Raw genomic sequence first — 22,085 nt, 5'->3', positions numbered from 1 at the left:
GCGGTACTCTAGGAGGGGTCATCATTCGCTCACTCTTAAGATGGGATCCTAATGCCCCCAAAGTTATACCCAAGACAAAAGTCCAACGAAGCCCCAAGAAGAAAAAGACCAGGTCCCCAAGGAGAACTTCTCCAGTGGCAGGACCCTCCTCTGACCAGACACCACCACCACCCTGGAAAAAGAAAAGAAGCCCCCAGAAAAAGAAAAGTCCACAGAAAACTAGTCGCAAGAGAGGCACTTCGGCCAGGACGCAACCTTACACTCGCAAACCACGACCTGCCACGGCGGTGACTGCGTCTCCGGCAGCTTCACGTTTGTCCACTTCTCCGTTAATGACACCCAGAACTGAAGAGTACTTGGAGACGTTGATCACACCAAGAACTTCTCCGTTGATGACCCCCAAAAGAACTTCCCCAGTGGCAGGACCTTCCAATTTAGTGGCAGTGGCTGCTGCTCACATAGTACCTTCTCCCAAAATCAAAGTTCAAGAAAGATCGGGCATGTTACAAAGTTTACTGGATTTGTCCAAGCAAGAACTGGCTCGATTTAGTCCGTTACGTACCCCTGCACGACGTGTCATGCCTGTCCTCAAACTAATACGACGTCAAGACAATCAGTGGCGACGCGTTCCAGTATAAAAAAGGCCTGTGACCAAGTCGGGTATCAGTGTTTTTTGGTGCTCCTGAAGACTTAAAGATGTCACCCTCCAGAAAACCCCAAGGAAAGAAAAGGAAAGGACTGCCACCACGTTTAGCCAAACATGGGGACATGTTATCTGTCCTGTCCAAAGCTTCTCCACCCCTACGAAAAAAACTCATTCAAACAGCCTCCAAAGAGGTCATCGATACCGTGTGCGAATGTTGTTTGAACGTTTTGAAAGGCACGATCCCTTTGTCCAAACACCAGAAACAATGCTTAGGCAAACATCGTCACGTTCTTCGCCAAATGGTTCAAAAGAAAATTCCCATTCGTCAAAAAAAGAAGATGTTAGTGCAACGTGGAGGTATTTTACCTCTCTTGTTAGGCCCCATACTGAAAGGAGTCTTGGGAACCATGTTGGGAGGACTGGTGGGAGCAACATAAAAAGGCCTCGGAAGTTCCAAGATCTCAGAATCGACCCCTGACAACCCCATGGAAGGACGAAAACTAGCTTTAGTGCCTTACAAACGATGGATGGAATACCATCGGTGGCAAGAAAAACACACCCCGCATTTACCTCCCAATCCCCATTTGAGCGAGATGTCCCAGTTACAACACGAATTGCAGTCCTTGATGGATCGCCAAGATTTGTCCGAAACAGAAAAATCGCAAAAGTACGGTCAACTCTTGCAACGACTGCAACTCTTTCACCAGAAAGCTTTAGACGAAACAGCTCTACCCACTCTGAAAGATTTTAAGACCTTGATGAAAAGTCCAGCACCATCACCAGTACCAGTACCAGTACCACCAGTACCCGTGACCAAGACAGAAAAAGGAGAAGAAGAGGAAGGGTTTCAAACTCCACCAGAAAAAGTACGCAAGTTAACAACACCACCTACCTCCAGAATTGGATGGATTAAAAAGATGATGGCCACCCCTTCTTTCTCACAAGAGAAAAAGAAAGTGAAGACAGAAGTGAAGACAGAAGTGAAACAAGAACCGATATCCCCCGCTCAGACATCCTTCTCCTCTTCGACACCTATTGCTGGCCGCACACGCAAAGCATTGCAATCCAAGAAAATACCCCAAGAGAAAAAGAGTAGCATCCTCCAAGAGTGGGTGTCTTATTAACACACCAACCAACACAAAAAAATGGAAAAAGTCTTAGCCAGCATTTACTACGATCCCTCCCATCCTGCAGGTTACGCAGGAGTTCAAAAATTGTATCGTGCTGCCAAAACGCGACTGAAAAGTCTCCGTTCACCTCAAGTGCAACGATGGTTACAAGAACAAGCTACCTACACTTTACACAAACCCATTCGACGCAAGTTTGCCAGAAGTCGCACCCGAGTGGAAGGCATCGATCATCAATGGCAAGCCGATTTAGCCGATGTCTCTCATTTGGCCAGCTACAATCGTGGCTACAAATATTTGTTTTATGTCATCGACGTCTTTTCCAAATTTGCCTGGGTCGTGCCCTTGACTTCCAAATCGAGCAGCGAGTTAGTGCGAGCCCTGCAACGGGTGTTGAAACAAAGCGGTCGTCACCCTCTTCGATGGCAAACGGACAAAGGCACCGAATTTCTGAACCAAGCTTTCCAAAAAGAATTAAAGAAACGTGACATTCCTTTTTTTACCACCGAGAATCCCGAAACCAAAGCCAGCATCGTGGAACGTTTTCAACGCACTTTGAAAGAACGCATGTGGAAATATTTTACGCATCACCACACTCTGAAGTACATCGACATCTTACCGCACCTGGTGCAAGCGTACAACCAATCTTACCATCGAAGCATCAGACGTGCCCCGCAAGACGTGACTCCCGACAACGAAGTGTTGGTGTTTGAGCGCCTGTTTGGTACGTCCCCGACGAGGGCTGTCCCCAAGAAAAGTGGAGAGTTGGCCGTAGGAGATTGGGTGCGCATTGGCAAAACCAAACGCACTTTCGACAAAGGTTACTTACCTAACTGGACGACCGAATTGTTTCGCGTCACTGGACGAGTGCATGGCCGTCATCCTACCGTCTATAAATTGGAAGACATGAACGGAGAAGTGCTCAAAGGAACGTTTTATTTGCCCGAGTTACAACGTGTCACCAAAAAAGAAGACGACGTGTACGACATCGAAAGCATTCTCGAACGCAGAACCCGTAAAGTGGGCAAACGACGTGTCAAAGAAGTCAAAGTACGTTGGAAAGGATATCCACCCAGTTTTGATTCTTGGATCGACGCTTCGCAAGTCATCGACTATAAAAAGAAGTGACCATCATGCCCTTTCACACAGCAGACGCAGCTACGTCGACCACTCCTCCTTCACCTAGTTCTTCTGTGCAAGATTTACAAAAACAACCCTTGTGGGTGTGGTGTGGAGAACGTGTGCCTAAAACGCAAATCGTCTTTTTCTGCCAAATCTTCGTGGTGTATTGTGTCATCGGGGCAGCCATCGCCAATTTGAGTTTGCAACAAGGAGACAAACAATTGTGGACCATTTTATTGAGCAGTTGCATCGGTTACCTGCTTCCTAATCCCTCCCTGAAATTCACCTCGAACGGGAACCCCGGGAACCTTGTGTCCAGTGCCAGTGCCAGTCACCACTTCAATCACAACCAGAACCCCATTTTAGACGGAGACACGCCTCTGACGTCCAGTAACCCCTCGGACAGCCACAGAACTCTGGAATTATGAGTCACCAAAACCAATTTTACTTAACTTTACCCAGTGACAGTTCCATGGAGGTGTTTCGCAAGAACACGTTGTGCTGTTACACGGCCAAATTACCTCAGGCCATCCCCTTAGATCACGAAGCCCATTGGGAAGTGGCTTTAGTCGAAATGATTCACCCGACCCAAGTCCTCAATGTCCTTCCCAATCAAAATTTTTTTCATGTGGAAGTTCATGACGAGCAAATGCAACAGTGGATGGATAGCAATGTCAAATATGACAAGAAAACCCGTACACAAAAGTACACCACCTATCACTTGTTCATTCCCCCAGGCTATTATTTTAGTGGTCAACATTTGGTCAACACCATAGCCTCCAGGTTTAATGCCGTGTTTCTGAAAGCTTTGGAGCATGTCAACAAAAGTGTCACCATGGAGTACCACAAAGCAGCTCGTCGCTTCTTGATGAAATTTGAACGGAGTAAAATCCTGTCCATTTTATTTTGTCCTGAATTGTATGACATGTTGGGCGGAGACATGAACCTGAGAATGAGCATGATGAAGAAAAGCGAATTACCCATCGTTTACGACAACGAGTCTTTTAGCAAGTTATTTCGTGCCCCGGTAGAACTGAACCAAGGACTGAATTTGATGTTTGTGTACTCCGATGTGGTGGAGTATAACGTGGTGGGACACACCTCCGTACCGTTACTGCGTGTCATTCCTTTCAAAGTGGATTCTGCCACGAACACTGACGAGGAAGGTGGAAACACTTACCACGTCCACCGCGAATTTGTACATCCTCACTATTTGCCTGTCAGTAAGTCGTATTTGGACACGGTCAACATTACTATAAAAGGAGATTTGGGACAAAATATTCCATTCACCAAAGGAAAAGTCACGGTGAAACTCCATTTTCGAAAACGGTTTTCTCACGATTCGTAAGTCATGTATCCAGTGTACCGAGGGGTTGCTCGACAGCGAGGACACGGTTTAGGAGATATGTTAAAATCGGCCTTTCGTTCGGTGGCCCCGGTGTTGAAACCGATGGTGACACGCGGATTGCACGCCTTGAAAGATGCGGCACTGACGCAAGGCAAAGAATTTCTCCAAAATGTCATCATCGACAAACAAAACCCTAAAGAAGCCTTCATGAGGGCAGGCAAAAATGTCTTGCTGCAAACGGGCAAAGACATTTTGGGTCACCGAGAAACACCTATAAATGCCCTGCACGCTACCGAGTCAGGCATTCAGCAAGGACAAGGCAGAAAGAGACGACGAAGAAAACACCCTTTCACCAGACTTCAAGCTAGAAAGGCCAAGAAAAGAAGAACCGTTCGAGACTTAGACGTTTTCGATTATTGAGAAAAGAGACAAAAAAATGATGCACCGAGAACCTTGTGCTTGTTCCAAGACGGAACTGGATCTGTTTGCCATGCCCCCCACGATGATGACGATGCAAGAATCCCAGTGGGTGGAATTTCACCCCGTCTCCTCACTGACCGATTCCGCTCCCATCGAGTTTGAAATCAAAGGACAGCCCGAAGATTACATCGATCTGAATAGCAGTTACTTGTACCTGAAAGTCAAAATTCTAGATAAGACTGGAGGTGCTATAGACGATGAAGCAGCAGCTCCCGTCAACAATTTCATGCATTCCTTGTTCAGTGGAGTGGACTTGTACTTGAATAACAAACTGGTCAGTAGCAGCATGGATACTTACCCTTATCGTGCCTACCTGGAAAATCTCTTGACGTACGGAATAGATGCCAAGAACACTCATCTCAATGCCTGTGTGGTATGGGAAGCTGACGAACCTACCAAGTTTGAAATATTGGAAACTGATGAAAAGAAAGACAACAATGATGGATTTGTAGAACGAAGAAAGAGAATCACGGGAGCCGACACAAGCTTAGAACTGATGGATCGTTTGCATTTGGACATGTGGTTGCAAGAAAAGTATTTGCTGAACGGGGTGGATGTCCGCCTGAGACTGAATCGTAGCAGTGCCGCTTTCCATTTGATGGCTGATAGTGACGGTTACAAAACCAAAATCCTAGAAGCCAGACTCTACGTACGCCGTGTGGAAGTGTTACCTAAAGTGGGAAACGACATCAGTCAGACGTTGAGCAGAACGACCGCCAAGTATCCCATACGACGCGTGGAAGTGAAAACCTTCACCATTCCCAAGGGACAGCGATCCATGATCGAAGATCATCTGTTCCAAGGACAGTTACCCAAACGTTTGATCGTTGGTATCGTCGAGAATACAGCCTTCAACGGAGCTGCCGAAAAAAATCCTTTCTACTTTCAACACTTTGGCGTGTCCAAAATCGAAGTCAGTCGCGATGGCAAGACCTTGTGTACCCGACCTTTCGAACCTGACTTTACCAAGAAGAATTACTTGAGATCGTACTTGTCCCTGTACGAAGCTACCGGACAGTTAGGAACCAATACCAGTCACGGTATTACGTACGAGGATTATGCAGGAGGCTACGCTTTGTGGGCTTTCGATTTCACTCCAGACCAAGGCAGCGACGAGGGACATTTCCACCCTATAAAATCCGGCCAGATTCGTGTGGAAATTCAGTTTAAAGACCGAGACCCTGATGAAACGGTGAACGTCATCCTGTATGCAGAATTCGATAATACCATAGAAATCAACAGTTTGAGAGAAGTCATCCTAGATTACTAGAAACCATGGAAGACTGTTATCCCTCTTTACCTAGTGGAGAAACTTTTAGTGTTGCATTGTTGTTAAAAAATGTTAGAGTTGTTGTTTAGTGTTAAGTGATTTTTGAATAAAAAATGTTGTGTTTTGAAAAAAAATGCCTTTGTCTTTTGTTTAGCTATAAGAATGTTGGATTGATGCTCTTTCATTTCTTACTATCCCTCTCATGACACTCACTAAACGTTGCGACTCAAAAACCGTGTGGGGGATGTTTTCCTTCACGTCCGCGCTTTGACTTTAAGAACCGGGTTGTTTCCAGTCTAACCATCCATTGTCGACTCATCCTCCTAAGAAGATGTGCTCCAAACTAGCTAAACTCAACGAAGCCTACGTGAATTTGCATAGGGTCAGACACAGTCTGATACCGAAGCCAGAAGAAATAGAGAATGTGAGAATGTTAAAAATCACTGAAGACCTGATAGAAGAGCTCTTCAGAGAAGAAATGAACAGGGAAAAAGAAGAATGGACAGAGAAGTACAGACTTCAGAGACAGCAGCAACAACAACAACAAGAGCAGCAGCAGCAGCCTGAAGCTGACAGAGGCTTTGTCGATTGTCGTATCGACACCAAAGAGTTCTTCTTCTCTTTCCGAAGAAGCAGACCTATCGCCAGAAAGTCTATCCTCAGAGGACATCGCATTCTTAGAAACTAAAAAAGAATGCCATAGCAAACAAAAAAAAACAGCCCTTTTCAGGGCTACCCAATACTCTAGAAAAGAAATAACAATCGATTTGCCAATGTGTGTAGGTAGAGTAGTGTGAAAATAAACACTAACTCTTTTTTAAAAAAATGTGAGGGTATGTGTTTGTGTGTTTGTGTTTGTAAGTGGTTAAGTAAGTTGGTATGGATAGTAGATTAAAATGATGTCTTTTTTTTTTTTTTTGGTGTTTGAGGTGTAAATTTGGGGTTAGATTGGATTGCTTTGCGTATGTGGATAGTCTATTGAAGTGATTTATAAAAAATTTTAAAATAGTGATGGGTAGCATAAAAAGTGAGTGAGTGTTTCTTTTAGGTCGGCGCGTTGTTTTATGGTCATGATCTAGGTAAGATCAATTTTATGTTTTTAGGGGATGTTTTCGTTCACGTCCGCGCTTTCACTATAAATTGAAACTCGTTCGGCAGTCCAGCTACCCTTGTTGATTGATCAACACCAAAAATGAACACGAGACTGGAGAAACTGTTGGAACTTCATGTGCATCTGGAATATGCCAGGCGCATATTAAATGAACTGGCCGCGGAAGCCATTGTGGAGGAGGGAAGGCTAAGAGAGGAGGAGGAAAGAAGAAACAAAGAAGAGGAGGAGAGAAGATATAAAGAAGAAGAGGAAAGAAGATACAAAGAGGAGGAGAGAAGATACAAAGAAGAGGAGGAGGAGGAAAAGGAGAGAAGAAGAAGAAATTTCAGAATCCCAGAGAGCGAAAATTGGGATTCTGAAGCGACATATCCTGCCTCTGCTCTCTCCCCCAAAAAGGTAAAAAGTAACTGGGGGACAAGATGTGTATGTGGCGCTAGGCCTGGAAGGTGCCACCATTAACCAGGTGTCCATGAAGTTAAAAAAAAACAGCCCTTTTCAGGGCTACCCAATACTCTAGAAAAGAAATAACGATCGATTTGCCAATGTGTGTAGGTAGAGTAGTGTGATTATAAACACTAACTCTTTTTTAAGATAGTGTGAGGGTATGTGTTTGTGTGTTGGTACTTGTAAGAGCTCAGGTATGTTTGTGGGAATAGTAGATTATGGGTTTCTTTATTATTTCTTAGCGTAGGTGAAGAGTATAGTTAGGGTTCTGTAAGCGCTCAGGTACGATTGTGTGGATAGTAGATTATGGATTAGTTTATTGTTCTTAGCGTATGTGTTTGTGTGTTTGTGTTTGTACCCGCTCACGTACGATTGTGTGAATAGTAGATTATGGATTTGTTTATTGTTCTTAGCGTATGTGAAGAGTATAGTTTGGGTTTTGTAAGCGCTCACGTAAAGATTGTGTGGATAGTAGATTATGGATTTTGTTTATTGTTTCTTAGCGTATGTGGAGAGTATAGTTTGGGTTTTTATTATATGAAATGAGAAAGTATAGTTTGGGTTTTATTATATGAAATGAAAAAGTAGGGGGATGTTTTCCTTCACGTTCGCGCGTTGTTTGGTCATGATCTAGGTAAGATCAATTTTACGTTTTAGGGGGATGTTTTCCTTCACGTACGCGCTTTAAGTATAAGAACCCATAGTATTCGTCGTTCAAACCATTCTGCAAAGAATAAAAAAAGAAGATGGCTTCTAACCAAATGGACAAAATACAAACATTACAAGACGTTTTAGACAACTTAGGAATGATGGAGCAGATGTTAATAAGACTGGTTGAAGACCATTATTCCTATAGTCCCCATCGTGTAAAGATGGAAATTAATAACTTAAAAAAGGTAAAGGACAAGATTAGTGGTGTGATGAAAGAGATAAAGGAGGAGAAGGAGGATGAAGAGGAAAGAATAAGAATAAGCAAATGGAACGAAAAGATTGAAAAAGAAGAAGAAAATGAGAAGAGGAAGAAAGAAGAGGAGGAAGAGAAGAAGAAAGAAGAGCAGGAGAAAAAGAAAGAGAAGAAGAGAAAGAGTGTTGGAGATAAAATAAGAACTTGGTGGAGAAAAAGAAGAAATTAGAAGCAGAAGAAGAAGAAAACCCAAAGGCCCTTTTCAGGGCCAGCCATATTTCTCGAAAAGAGATAGCCTTTCCATTGCCTACCCCTTTTTTTAAATTTAAATTTAAAAAAAAAAATCCCATATTCAATTCCCCTTGTCCCTAGACAAACCCAAACTCTATTCCCATGTTAATTTCCCCTTGTCGCTAGACAGACCCACACTATAGTTCCATGTTAAATTCCCCTTGTCGCTAGAGTGACCCACGATTTTTCTCCATGTTAATTTCCCTTGACGCTAATCTGACCCACGATTTTTCTCCATGTTAATTTTCCCTTGACGCTAGAGTTGCCCAAGGGGTCTTGTAATGCTAATTCCCCTTGACGCTAGGGTGCCCCCCTTTACTACTCAGGTACTTGAGATAGGAGAGGGTGAATACTTAAGACGGACGACAAACACTCAAAGAACGAAGACTAAAATAAGACGAACAACACAAAATACACAGATAATATAACATTTATTAACATATAAGACTAATATTGCGTATACTCGCACTTTGATTCAGTTCACTTTTCTATTGTTCAGTTCTAGCATTACACTGTAACTGGAACTCAACATTATCCAATTTTGCTACCTGTATCTTGATCCGTACGTACATCACGCAACAAATCTTCGCCTAGAATTTGGATAGTTTATCTTCCATAGGTCACTGTAGATTATATATATATCAAAACAAATTTTCGTCTATACAGTTAATTATTATTTTCATGTTCCATAAATCAGCCATAAACCTTTGGCTTCCGTACTCATTTTTAAGATTCATCTACACCGGCCAGATTACTCGGCGAAGTCTGTGCGTGTAGATACGCTTGCCGTCTATCTCTGATTGGTCCTCTATCTCTGACTGGCCCTCTATCTCGGACTGGCCCTCTCTCTCTGATTGGCCCTCTATCTCTGATTGGGCCTCTATCTCTGACTGGCCCTCTATCCCGGACTGTTTTATTTGGCCCAAATACACCAATTTATACACAGCAGCTTGCTTTTCCGAATAGCATGGGTATCTTGTAGGAACACATGATTTTCCTTAAACTTTAATCGTCAGTATTACTCACTGAACATAGTCTATGTTCTGTCTAGGATACATGCTAATCTAAACCTGTCACCTTGACGAGTTTGTGTGACAAATTTGTTCAGCACTTACAATGGCCTGAATACCCCACACATGGGGACAGAGTGACTCTGAAATCTACATAACCTTTATGATGTTAGATATTTTCATGACATTTGCAACTAATCGGAATGTTTGAATGCTTGTTTGTCTTTTCAAAAATGGGCAGCTAATGAAACGAAGATAAGTGAACAACTTAACCCAAAGATATCCCGCAGGGTCTTCTCACGGATAAATTGATTTCACAGCATTTTGTCGTAATACAACTGTTCGTACTTTTGACCTAATATTTATCCTAGTTCTCCAGCTTATAAATTGTATTGTATACTTTTTATCTATCTATCTATCTATCTATCTATCTATCTATCTCTCTCTCTCTCTCTCTCTCTCTCTCTCTCTCTCTCTATATATATATATATATATATATATATATATATATGACTGATCGGAAGAAAAAATCATCAAGATTGGGATGATACAAGATGTGTGTTAATTTCGTATATACAATGGAAAATTTCAGCATTACTTGAGTTATTTGATTTATTTGTTGTTACTCTGTAAGATTGCTTAACATATAGGGGACAGCACTATCACAGTGCTCCCTACGATGGAGACAGTAGCGGTCGTCAAATGGCCGGAACCATTCCTTATGTTGTGACGCTAGTGTGAAACGGGGTAAATTTAACCTACTAAGGAGGAAATAAAGATGGATTGACTTCTTAATGGTTTTTTTTTTATATTATGCATTATGCTTTGTTTATTATGTTTAATTTATTGTGTTTAGCTTATTGCTTTATGTCCCAGTTAAAATGTATAAATTAGAGAATGCCAATTAGCGTGGCAATTATCGTAAAGCTGATTCTCGCACTCGCTCTGTAAGTAGAAACTTATAACATCTTCTTTTCCATTTCAATAGTTTTTATTTTATTTCTTGTTTTTATTTTTTATTTTTAATTTAATGTCTTTACTTTTTGTTTTAAACTATTTTGAAGCTTGCAGTATATTTTTTCCAAATTGTTTAGTGGATAGTAGGATTAGGGGGATCTTGGATTACAGCCAATTTTAGCGTACACTAGGGTCATATGTCCTGTAATTGCTTGTATTTATACAGTTTTGGGTAGGGTCTTGGTTGAAATAAATAGTTTGGTAGTGACTCAGGACAAATGCAGTCTATGTTTGTTATGTTAGTGAATGGAATGCCATAAATTCTGTAGAAATTGCTTGAATAAATAACAAAGTAAAAGGACCACAGCAACATGCGAAAGGAACAAACAAGGAAGTTTAGTATTATATATATATATATATATATATATATATATATATATATATATATATATATATATATATATATATATATATATATATATATATATATATAATAAATCTTGCCAATGAACAAGGAAGAGCTTGAAAGTGCAAGCAAAAGCTATTAACTAGTTATAAAATTTCATACAAATAAATTCAGTCAAAGACCACAAGTCAAACTGTGAAAACTTAAAAGTAACACTCACAGGAGTTTGGGCAGAATCATCAACGGTTTAGAAAATAATATCCATGAGTCAAGCAGAATAGAGAGAATATATTTTTTTAAATAAGCAAATATAAAGATAGCCATTAAATGAATTGAATTTGATAGTGATGATGTAATTCATCACATATGAAATGTCTAAATATAAATTACTGAAAAATACTGTAAACGACAAGTTTTTTTTTTTAAGTTGTTCAAAGACGTAAACTCCTGTGGGTTGTTTCTTGGAGAATGGTAAGTTTTTTCCGCAACATTTGTGCTTTGAGCAAAGGGAAATTCTCTCTCCGGTATTATTCTATTAATTTTTTTAATTATCTGGAATCTTTATTGCAATAAACATAAGCGTTCCTGAGTGAATATATACTTAGTTAGTCTTGAAGGTGGTGTCGTGTTTTGGATTTTAAGGACTTAGACGTCCAACTTCGATCGCTCTTTGCAAACCCTCACATGCTCTCTCCATCCACGTACTACCACCGTCACCACCACCACCACCCTTCAATAATCTCCTTGCCATCATAAAGACCGTGAGATAGCGGTCGGAATCTAAACTAAAGTGCACTAAGATGCGCCGCACAACTATGCAATCAATATTTAATCCGATAATTTCCATAAAATTTTACTCTGCTAATCCGCTAACAAAGAATAGTAATAATTCTTTAAATTTGCCACATCCAAATTTCATTTTATCCTTCTCCAAAATTATAATTCATTCTGTACGAAAGATAGTATCAAAGAGCTTTGATTTGGCGATGACTCTTTTGCTAACCCTTTCGATTTATAGCTCACAGGCCCTGAGACCAAAAACAAAAGACGTTACATATGTGCGTTATTTAATGAATGTAGCAAATGAAAACAAAAATGCTTCATAGTCAGAGAAAAAGAGTGGAAATAACCTTGACCTTATAATGTTAAACCATTTGAAGGCTGTGAGGAGGTAGAGGGAAAGATGGAGTTGGCTTGAAATGTAAAAACTTACGGCCAAATCTAAAATCTTGTAGAAAAATCATTAAATTTGAGAGCTGTATCAATTCTTCAATTTTATTTAATATCCACTACGATATTTTTTGTACGTTATAGGCCCGGACCTTGTTTTGTTTAAGATTATACTTTGGGGTACAATGACGTTAATTAATGTATAACTACTGCATCTATATTGAAACAAGGAAAATAAGAAATAAAAAGAAGATCACAAAGAGAAAGAGCGGATGACGCTGAGATGATATGCCGACGAAACACAATGCGGAGAATTTGAATATATCTGACGGGGTTTGTTTTAGAGTGGATATGCAGTTTTACTTGTTTGCTGTATATTATAGGCACTTTTCTATGATAACGGGTATATAATCTGTAGGCATATCAAATAAACATACATATGTATAGGTAACTGTCTTTTAATCAGAACGCGTACACGCTCCTTTAATTCAGGAGCCGCGGTGGCTCAGTGGTTAGCGTGCTGGCCTCACGACCAATGGGTACAGGTTAGAATCTTACCAGCCTGGGTGAGCTATCCTGGTGTGTCCTTGGGCAAGGCACTTTACTTTAGTCTTTAACCAAAAATAATCGACAAACCTATTTGTGCTGCTGTGCCTTAAAGAACCAAACAAAACAAAACTAACACCAGTCCTTTAAATCAATTCAGTGTTGGAACTAGAGTCAAGCAAACAAATAAAAACTTTTTTTGGTTCTGGGCGGATTGGCGTTTGCGTTGCTTGACTTCAACTTCATAAGTTCTTTAATTAGGGAAAATGCCAGGATTTTGTGTCATCTCGTTGCCGTTGACATCCACTATGATCGGATAATCTGGAAGATCTTCGTATTCCTGTTTCCATTCCAGTAGTAAGGGATCTGGTAGGATGTCCTTGTTATTCGAGTAGTGTAATCCGGGTTCTTTCCAATTGATTGCTAAACCCTGATGTCCTGTAAGAAAGAGGGGGAAATCGATTGCAAGATGTATAGATACATCCTTACGGATAAATTCTTAAGGAAATCATTGTATCATTGGTTATATTATTGTATTACGACTATGTGGTCTTAAAATAAGTAATAAAAGAGACTGAGAAGAAAAAAGCGTCGTAAAATTCAACAAAAAAATTATTTTTGACAAATACAAACTGAAAAAGAATAAAAAGTAACTTACGATATTGCAAATTAAATCCTAAATAATCCTAGCATTACAGACATGAGTCCTAATGATTAATATTCATAATAAACTTTAGTGGAAACCCAAAGCTGAAAGTGTTGATGTGCATGTGATGACCGGTGTCGTGGTGAGGTACCAGCAGTCTTTGTTGGATCACAATACTACAATCCAATAATGTAATCATTGTTTGAAATTTCACTTCTAATTCATGTTTCTGTTTCCAAGAATGTTAATTTTGATGAGCACTATGTATTTCTAGTAAATAAATAAATCAAATAAATTCCAGCCAAAATGAACTACTGGACACAACAATAATACAATTGATTCTGCTAAGATCTTAAAGCACGAATGACTAATTCTTATTTCAGTGACAAGATTATATAGTTCCTACTTGACTTCAGGTCACTATTAGCATTTTCTAATAAAAATTATTATCTAATGGAAACTTTCAATCTGGAAGGTTCCAGATGTTTGCAATATAAATCTAACTTATAATTAGAAGGTCTGTAACAAAAATTATGAGATTGAATATGGAATGTGTCAGGTAGGCAGGGTATGTTTATAGGGGAATTCCAATAACCTAGACCCATACCAAAATAAATATGCGTACTTCTATTAAGAATTATCCTAATATTAAACCTATACACAGAGAACAACTATTAAGTTATGTATTATTATTTACAGAATTAAAAATTCAAAAATTCAGGTAAAGTAAAAATTGAATTTGATTTTGGACAAGGTCAAGTCCGATATACAATGTTATATTTCATATAATAAAAAAATTAACAAACAATGCAGTTTACATATACATAACAATTGAGAGATGTCTCGTCATCAAACCGCTGCCTAAGTTGTCAAATTAGACAAATTAACTATTGCCTAATTTGACACGTGAACAAAGGGATAGGGCTTGAAGATTACAAGCAAATCACCAACCTCCATACGTATGCTAATTGAAACAGCTTACATTCAATCGCAAATCACCAAGCTCACAATCGCTGCATTGTATTTATTCTAGTAGTCCACTGATTATTCAGGCTTGTGAAACTCATGAATGAAATGCAAATACAACAGTTTGTAGTTTGTCTGATCTTGTGCCAGCTTGACGGACACGTAGGCAGTTGTCATCCTGTTATGATCATGCGGTGACATTTACAAGCAATAAAAGTAGCCGTTATTTCCGTTTACAAATATTATAATAATAATAATAATAATAATAATAATAATATTATTATTATTATTATTATTATTATTATTATTAAAATTATTGTTATTATTAAAATATTATTATTATTATTATTATTATTATTACCACCACCACCACCATAATCATCATCATCATTGAAAGCTGTTGTTATCTTATCTCTGACAAGAGATCAATTATGTAACTATGGATATGTTATCTTACAATGACGGCTAATTAAAACTCAATTTGTAGGAGATATCCCATTTTAGATAAAGTTAGTTATGTAGATATGAAGCATAAATTATCGTGTTTGCAGACTTTTGTTGGCGTAATCACGAAATTTCACCTTCTTGATGAATCAAGGTTCGGGTTGGAGCGATTCCGAAGTTTTTACTCTCCTTGACCTAATTAATGGAGTTTCCAAGTCATGTGAGGTGAAATCAATATAGTCAGATGTCTTTCGTTATAAGCTCACTAACAATTTACTGCATCTTGCTATAATTCATCCATTCCACCAGAGACGTATAAGTACAAGATCCCAAAGTCGTCATGTCTGCTTATTTTTAAACAAACCGAATATATACCAAAAAAAAAAATCAAAATGAATAAATATGAATTGCCACAGCTAACAGGTCATAACACGTGTCCCAGAGATAAGTTATCTTTTGGCGCAACTTGACATTTGATAACGAGTGCATATGCGTGCTACAGTTAAAACATACTGACAGGCACATTCAGATAAATTGAGTCGATATCGGTGCAGTGTGCAAACTCATGCAAGAATATACATGCTAGAAAAACACGTGATAAAGCTATGACAAAATGAATCACACCAGCCCGTTTCATTCACGGGAAACATATTCGCCACGTTTGTCCGAAAATAGAACATACTAATCAGCTGGCTGGCAATTACGTTGAGTTATTGTTTTCATTATTATATAGTAACCTTCATCTAAGTATATTATTTTATTGTACCATTGCAAAATCTGCACATAATTGCCCACATATCTTACTGATGCAAGCAAACTGGCACCATGTTCACGCAACAACAATAGAGCATATATAGAAACGAATATAACTGGCATCAGACTTTGAATAAATCCTTTAGATTATTAAAAGATGAAAAAGGAAAGGACAGCTTTGTTTTGAAAGGGTTTATAACCTCTTACAACGCTTATGAAACTTAAATAAATTCATCTGAATCATAAGAATGTATAAATAAGATAGAAGCTGACACCAGGATTTTAAGGTCATGGGCCCCCGCACATAGGGGCTATGGAGTACTTGTCATCCCCAAGATTTAATCTCTAAATATGTTTTGGCCTACATCCGTAAACCTTAATTATTGATCACTGCAGTCACCATGAACAGAATCAAATTCATGAAAGTGGGACAAGATTCAATATTGGCTGTACTTTTGAGCAGAATACTTAAAATGTTTTTAACGACAGAAATTGCTAAATGCTAGTTTCCAAACGTTTCCCGTACCGAAGTCAATCAGCACGTCGTGCACTTGCAGTTAACGTAACAACTAGAAGCTTTCAACGTTTGGTACAAAGTTCACTCCTCAGAGCATTTTGATTTCTAAGAAGAAAGTTGAAATATTCTCCATCCGGCATGGACATTTTTGACCTCTTTTTGGTGGAAAATGTTGATAATTACAACTGGATCACATGGTATCAGTCCCTTCAAGGAAGCTTCTACCAATGTGATAGCGCGTGGAACAGGTTACTAAAAACGTTCATTCCGAAAACATATTCGGCATCATACCACATAATTCCTGTCCATCTGTTTGCAGCCGGTATTCAGCCAAAGATTTGCGCTGACTCCATTAATTGTATGAAACTAAGGACAAGTGGATACAAATGCTAGAAAAGGCGGAGAATAGATACTTGTAACCCTTTCAGTAAATGGTTAGGACTTTAAAAAAATCATGGATGGTTTAAGAATTTCAGAAATGTCGATTTCAAGGATGACTAACTTGTTTTCCATGCCGAGATTTCGATACGTTTTTGAGGATTCACCATCGAATTTGCACGACCAAAAGGAATTATACCATGTAAACGAAAATGTGGGAACACAACTAAATATAAGATAAATGTTTGAAAACAGATCCAGAATTTAAAAGCATGGTCGAAAGTTAAGATGTGGTGGACATCGAACCTCACAATCCACACGACAGTTTATTTGGAGGATGAACCAGTGAGACACGCTTGCTATACGACGTGGACAAATCTCATAGAGAACAAATCAAACACATCAAGGTGTGTTCCTTTTATCCTTGGTTGTGCAAGTATCTACAAATTTCCATCGGTCATCTAGAATCATTTACAGAACAGATCGACTTTGAACACATTCGCCAATTCCAAGGTTCGATGAACAGTGTTGCCACCGCTGACCTTGTACCATTACCTCAACGTTTCCACGAAATACTAATGTTATAGTTATGAAATAAGAGCGCAGAAACATAACATGTAATCAAGATCAACCATGATGATACGATGGTCGAGAACAAATCTCGAATGTGGTTTTGTTTCATGCTGTCGGTCGCAAATACAGCTTGTTAAACGTATACGAAATTTGGCACTTTCCTACTAGTGAACAACACCAGCAGGGAATTTTTTCTGGCCGCGTTAATGAATTTCTAACATTGGAGCAAGAAGCTTATGGTTATCATTCTTGGTTTAACACTTAAGAAGACGAAGACGAATTAAAAGAATGGCGTTGATACATAGACGGCATCACTTTCGTAGATGTGGAACAGAACCAAGGAAGATTAGCATTGGCAAAAGTCAAGTTGAATCTTCTGTAGGAATATTGGCTCACGGTTCGATATTGAATGAGCACAAATTACGTTTGTCTGGCATTTCGTCTAAGAACCAATGGAGATGGGTTTTTTCCCTATAGTTGTATGTGCATAGATAGTTCACAAATCGAGGGCGAACGTTTTGGACTGGAATCGATGAAACGTTGTGCCAGTGGTGGACCTAACAATTATGGCTACCACTACTGAGACACACAAAGAAAACATTATACCAAATGTAAAGTAAACGGACAAGCTCTCAGCTATCCTTCCAATCAAGTGAGCAACTTTGACGTGTTAATAGATTCCCTAACGTCAGGACAAGAGCAAGACATTCGTGTGATAAGGTGCGCCCTTGAAAACGTTTATCCGATTGTCTACCAGATAGAAGTGCGACTTTCCGATCGCAACACGTTCCATTACACAACCTTATCTTGTGAAGAGTGTCCTTAAACAGAAACATCATTGCAAACAGAGACACTGACCAATAATGATGAATTAAACCAGGAATCGTGCGAGGAACCAGTTTAGACTCAGATTCAATGAGTTCAACGTATAATTTTATTGTCAAATTCGTGAGACACCGTGTATTACCATCTCTTTAAGTTGATGGCTGGACCTCGTGGTTCGGGCGGAGCCGAAATTGTCAAACGTAAGATCGAACACAAATAACATGTGCTTGATTGTCCTCCACAGTGTAGCGTGTAGTCAAACACATATTATCCTCTTCCATGATATGTTAGGAGAAGACGAAGAACAAATAATTATTTGGTTTACAGTAAAAGGACATTATTGTAATGGCACTACTAATTACACCATTCTCGATTTATTTCAACAACAACAAAAACAAAAACGAAACGTCTCCTGCAAGAAAGATGGGTTTGGCAATTTGAACACACATGACCTGAAGATGTCCTCGCTTGGTGAATTCTTTTCTGTCGCTTCGTTGTGTTCTCCTCCATTAATGATTATAGCTGCCAAACATAAATTAAGGTCATTGCTTTCCAATTTGATGCCAAAATTATCGAGATTCATCTTTGCACACTAAATAAGGGGTATCTCATGAGCGAAAGGTAAAAGACAGAACAGGCATTTTACAAAGTTTATTGGAATTGTCCAAACAGAAACGTCAAGCTTTAAATCCGTTGAAACCAACGGTAATACCTAGGGTAAAGTAGATATGACATGCAATCAATGGAGACGAATTCCAGCTAAAACAAATCAGCGCTGTATAAGATATATTTCAGTTTTTCTCCTGAAACGAAGATGTCACAAAGTTCGCACATCGAAGGAGGAATTCGTCCAAAAACAAAGGAAAAAGTGGACTCGCTATTTATTTGGCCAACCATTTCGATTTCGTGCCACATGTTCCATTTAGAAAAGAAATAATTGAAATACAACAAAAGATATCATCGACACCGTGTTTGAACGTTGTTTAAACGTCTAGAAAGCAAAGATGAAATTGACTAAGAGAGGACATCTTAGTGATTACCTTCGTTAGATGGTGAAAACCAAAATGCTAATCAGTGTAAAGAAAACAAAGGTTCATTCAGCTTGAACCGCCGATTGCAAACAGTTTCTAAAATGCAAAGTCAACCTGTCGAACGAATATCTAAGAAATGGCTTAAACACGTATTGATTCCATAAGTGATCCATCTTGTCTATGATGCCACCTGAGTCACCGAAAAATAATAACATTTCATAAAAATAATAGCAAATAAGTACATAATTTGGACCGATTTAGATCAGCCGCCTTGACTTCCCGTTGTTCCTTACTATTCCTTAACTATTTTAGCCAATTAATCCTTTGTTCTGTCCTCCACACACATCACAATACACACACATATGCAGAAACTTGTGAGTCTAATTCTCAGCCTTCCTCTCTCTCTCTCTTTCTCTCTCTCCAACAGACAGAACTTGATGGGAACTTCCATATTTGTCGGTTTATTTTCAAAACTAAGGTGTTTTACCTAGTAGACCCTCTAATTGCTGGTTTGAAACTGTCACGATACAGTTCCACGTTCTCGAGATTTAGATAATTATGAGCATCCAATTACAATGAAGAGACAGATTGAACATCATTTGAAACTTAAACCGTTGAGAAGTCTTTTGATTTACATGATTACAAGCATGGCTTGTAAATACTCAACCTGAATATATATTGTAAGAAACAACTGATGTATCCAGGAAAAAACTGGACGACGGATTCAAATAAACACTAGAAGCAACATTCAGATACGTGTGGAGGAAACACTGAAATCTCTATCTACAATCGTATATACTGTTTGGAATGAGAGATCCGGGCTTTAAAGGAACGCTCAAGTGACGCAGCAGAAACTAAGCCAAACAGGCGCCATTGGGAGATAAGAACATCCTCCAATAGCTCAGGTCATTTAGGAAGCAGTTTAGGAAAGTCAATGGCATGGATAATACGGTTTTGCAGAAATTGTCCAGCACACTCAGAGACCTCCTTACACTACCAGGGCCGCAGGACCATTGCGAGAGATAAATCAAGAAAAGACAACAAAGAGAGTGGCATTTATCTCAAACACAGGAACTGGTATGGGGATGTAGAGCACAAGGATCGAAGAATTGACTATTCCACATGGAAGAATAATGCAAGGGTTTTCCTGTTCGGAATGCTTATTACACTGAGAATAAGAGAAAGAGCACGGAAAATGTCTGTACAAACACCGAGCAAGGCACAGACTGTTTTGTTGGATCTGGCTTAAACGTGATGAAAAAACTGGCAGCCAACACAGACGGGGATCAGAGGCCGTCTTAACAACATTGTCTGATTAACAGTCAACACGCGATTTGCAAGGTGCTCCGAGATAAGGAGCGACACACTCGGTGAAGAATGAAAAATCGGCTAATGACGCCTGTGTAAACAAAGTCTAGATGTATATAAGGAATGGAAGAACTTGGTTGTCGGACACATCCATCCCTTGTAAAGATGGTTTTTTTTATAAAAAAAAATGAAAAACCGAAAAGCATAAACGTGTTTGGAAATTTCATAACTCAGTGCTAGGTGAAACATTTTGTATATCCCTAAAAAAGATCAGCTTTTCTTTATAAAGTAACTTTTCGATATTAGAGAAGAAGAAAAAAAAATTAATTTCTTCTTTCTTATAAAGATATCAAAGAGCATTTGATAAACAAGCTTACGAAAGGAACCAATCTTTTGGAACAAAGTATTCAAGCTGATCAGACACAACACTTAAAGAGTTAAACGGACCAGATGCAGGAGAGTCATAGACCTAAAACATGAAAATACGAAAATAAGATCACAAACAAAATGGATTGAAAAGGGTCAATTGGTTAGAAAATATTTATGTCACTTGGGAAATAGGAATTATATTAAACATTATGCAGATTTTATCAAATTAGATGAAACCAAAACTAATTATCTGGGTACATTTTGGAAGAAGCAAAGTCATATTGTTATAAACTATACTCCATGTACAAAGCGAGCTCAGGTCTCTGCTGTAATACAAGAATATTCCTTTTCCCAGATAATAAGAAGACAGATTGAATGATCGACACAAAAGCCTAAGCTGAAAAATATGAAAGATAACAAAAGTCCATGGTCAGCGGGCTGTACAATAGAGGTTAATTTTATTTCCTTTGGACCGATATTGTCACTTTGGTTGGTCAAATCAATTGATTATTCATATAACTCAAGTAAACTATCATCCACCCGAGAAAAGTTGTTAAAACTTGTCTTTCGAAAGTTGACAAACTGAACAATTATTTAAGAAATTGGAGTCCACTGTCTTTATTGAGTGTGTCCTATCAAGGTTCTTCAGCTTGCACAGCGAATAAACAAAAGAGCAAAGCACGTTTTCTTATAATAGTTAGTAAGACTGACATTGATGTGATTACGGGACCACACACAAGAAAAATATCCGCGTGTTATATGACTTCTTGTATAATGCAAAGAAATATGACATAATGGACGTCTTTTCCTTATTGATTTTTCAATGTTCTTGATTCACTTGCGTGGCCCTTCATTTATAATGTCTCACATCGTTAAATTTTGCTGATGAAGTTAAAAAATGAACACATGTGATTTACGAAAATATAAAATTATTTGCAATTGTAAAATGGTAATGCTCAAGATATGTCAAGGCCAAAAGATATCTTTCATCTTTCATTTTCATCTTATGTGTAGAGACATATTCCCATATGATCGGGCAAAGTTTGAACGTGAAGCTGATTACTTAACATATTATTTCATAATTTGCAGAGGGTACAGCACGCACTCTTGATGTTTTTGTAAAGTCACTTCGGTCATCCTTGGACCTAGTTTTATCACTACTCCAAATGCTCAGGCTTTAGTACAAATAAAAAAAAAACTAAAACAATTTAGATTGATAGTACTAAAGGAAGTACTAATAATTAATGCAGTAATTTCAATTATTGTTTGGAATATAATCTAATGTGAGATTCGTCCGAATTTGATTACCTCAGTATAATTGTTTCTATAGACCTAAAGAAAATGTTGAAATTAATTTATGATACTTGTATTAAGAAAATTTGAAATCTTGAGAAATCTTGAGAAACGGTCGACAATTTCATACCTCTTAGTAAAATACTAGTC

At 38.7% G+C, this 22,085-nt stretch overlaps 1 protein-coding gene across 1 annotated transcript in view; it reads right to left on the bottom strand.

Annotated features, from left to right (window-relative positions):
- Positions 1–12,728: 12,728 nt before the first annotated feature.
- The window catches only part of LOC149792980 (uncharacterized), a 132,331-nt gene continuing 122,974 nt past the window's right edge, over positions 12,729–22,085 (bottom strand). Inside the window, exon 2 of the mRNA XM_089966843.1 lies at positions 12,729–13,270. Within this exon, the coding sequence (XP_089822969.1) occupies positions 13,086–13,270 (185 nt within the window). The 3' untranslated portion in view covers positions 12,729–13,085. The remainder of the gene's footprint in view (positions 13,271–22,085) is intronic.

This window comes from Sinohyriopsis cumingii, chromosome 8 (assembly GCF_028554795.1).
Source record: "Sinohyriopsis cumingii isolate HCF-2022 chromosome 8, ASM2855479v2, whole genome shotgun sequence".
NCBI lineage: Eukaryota > Metazoa > Mollusca > Bivalvia > Unionida > Unionidae > Sinohyriopsis > Sinohyriopsis cumingii.
This window is presented reverse-complemented; position numbering and strand designations above follow the sequence as displayed.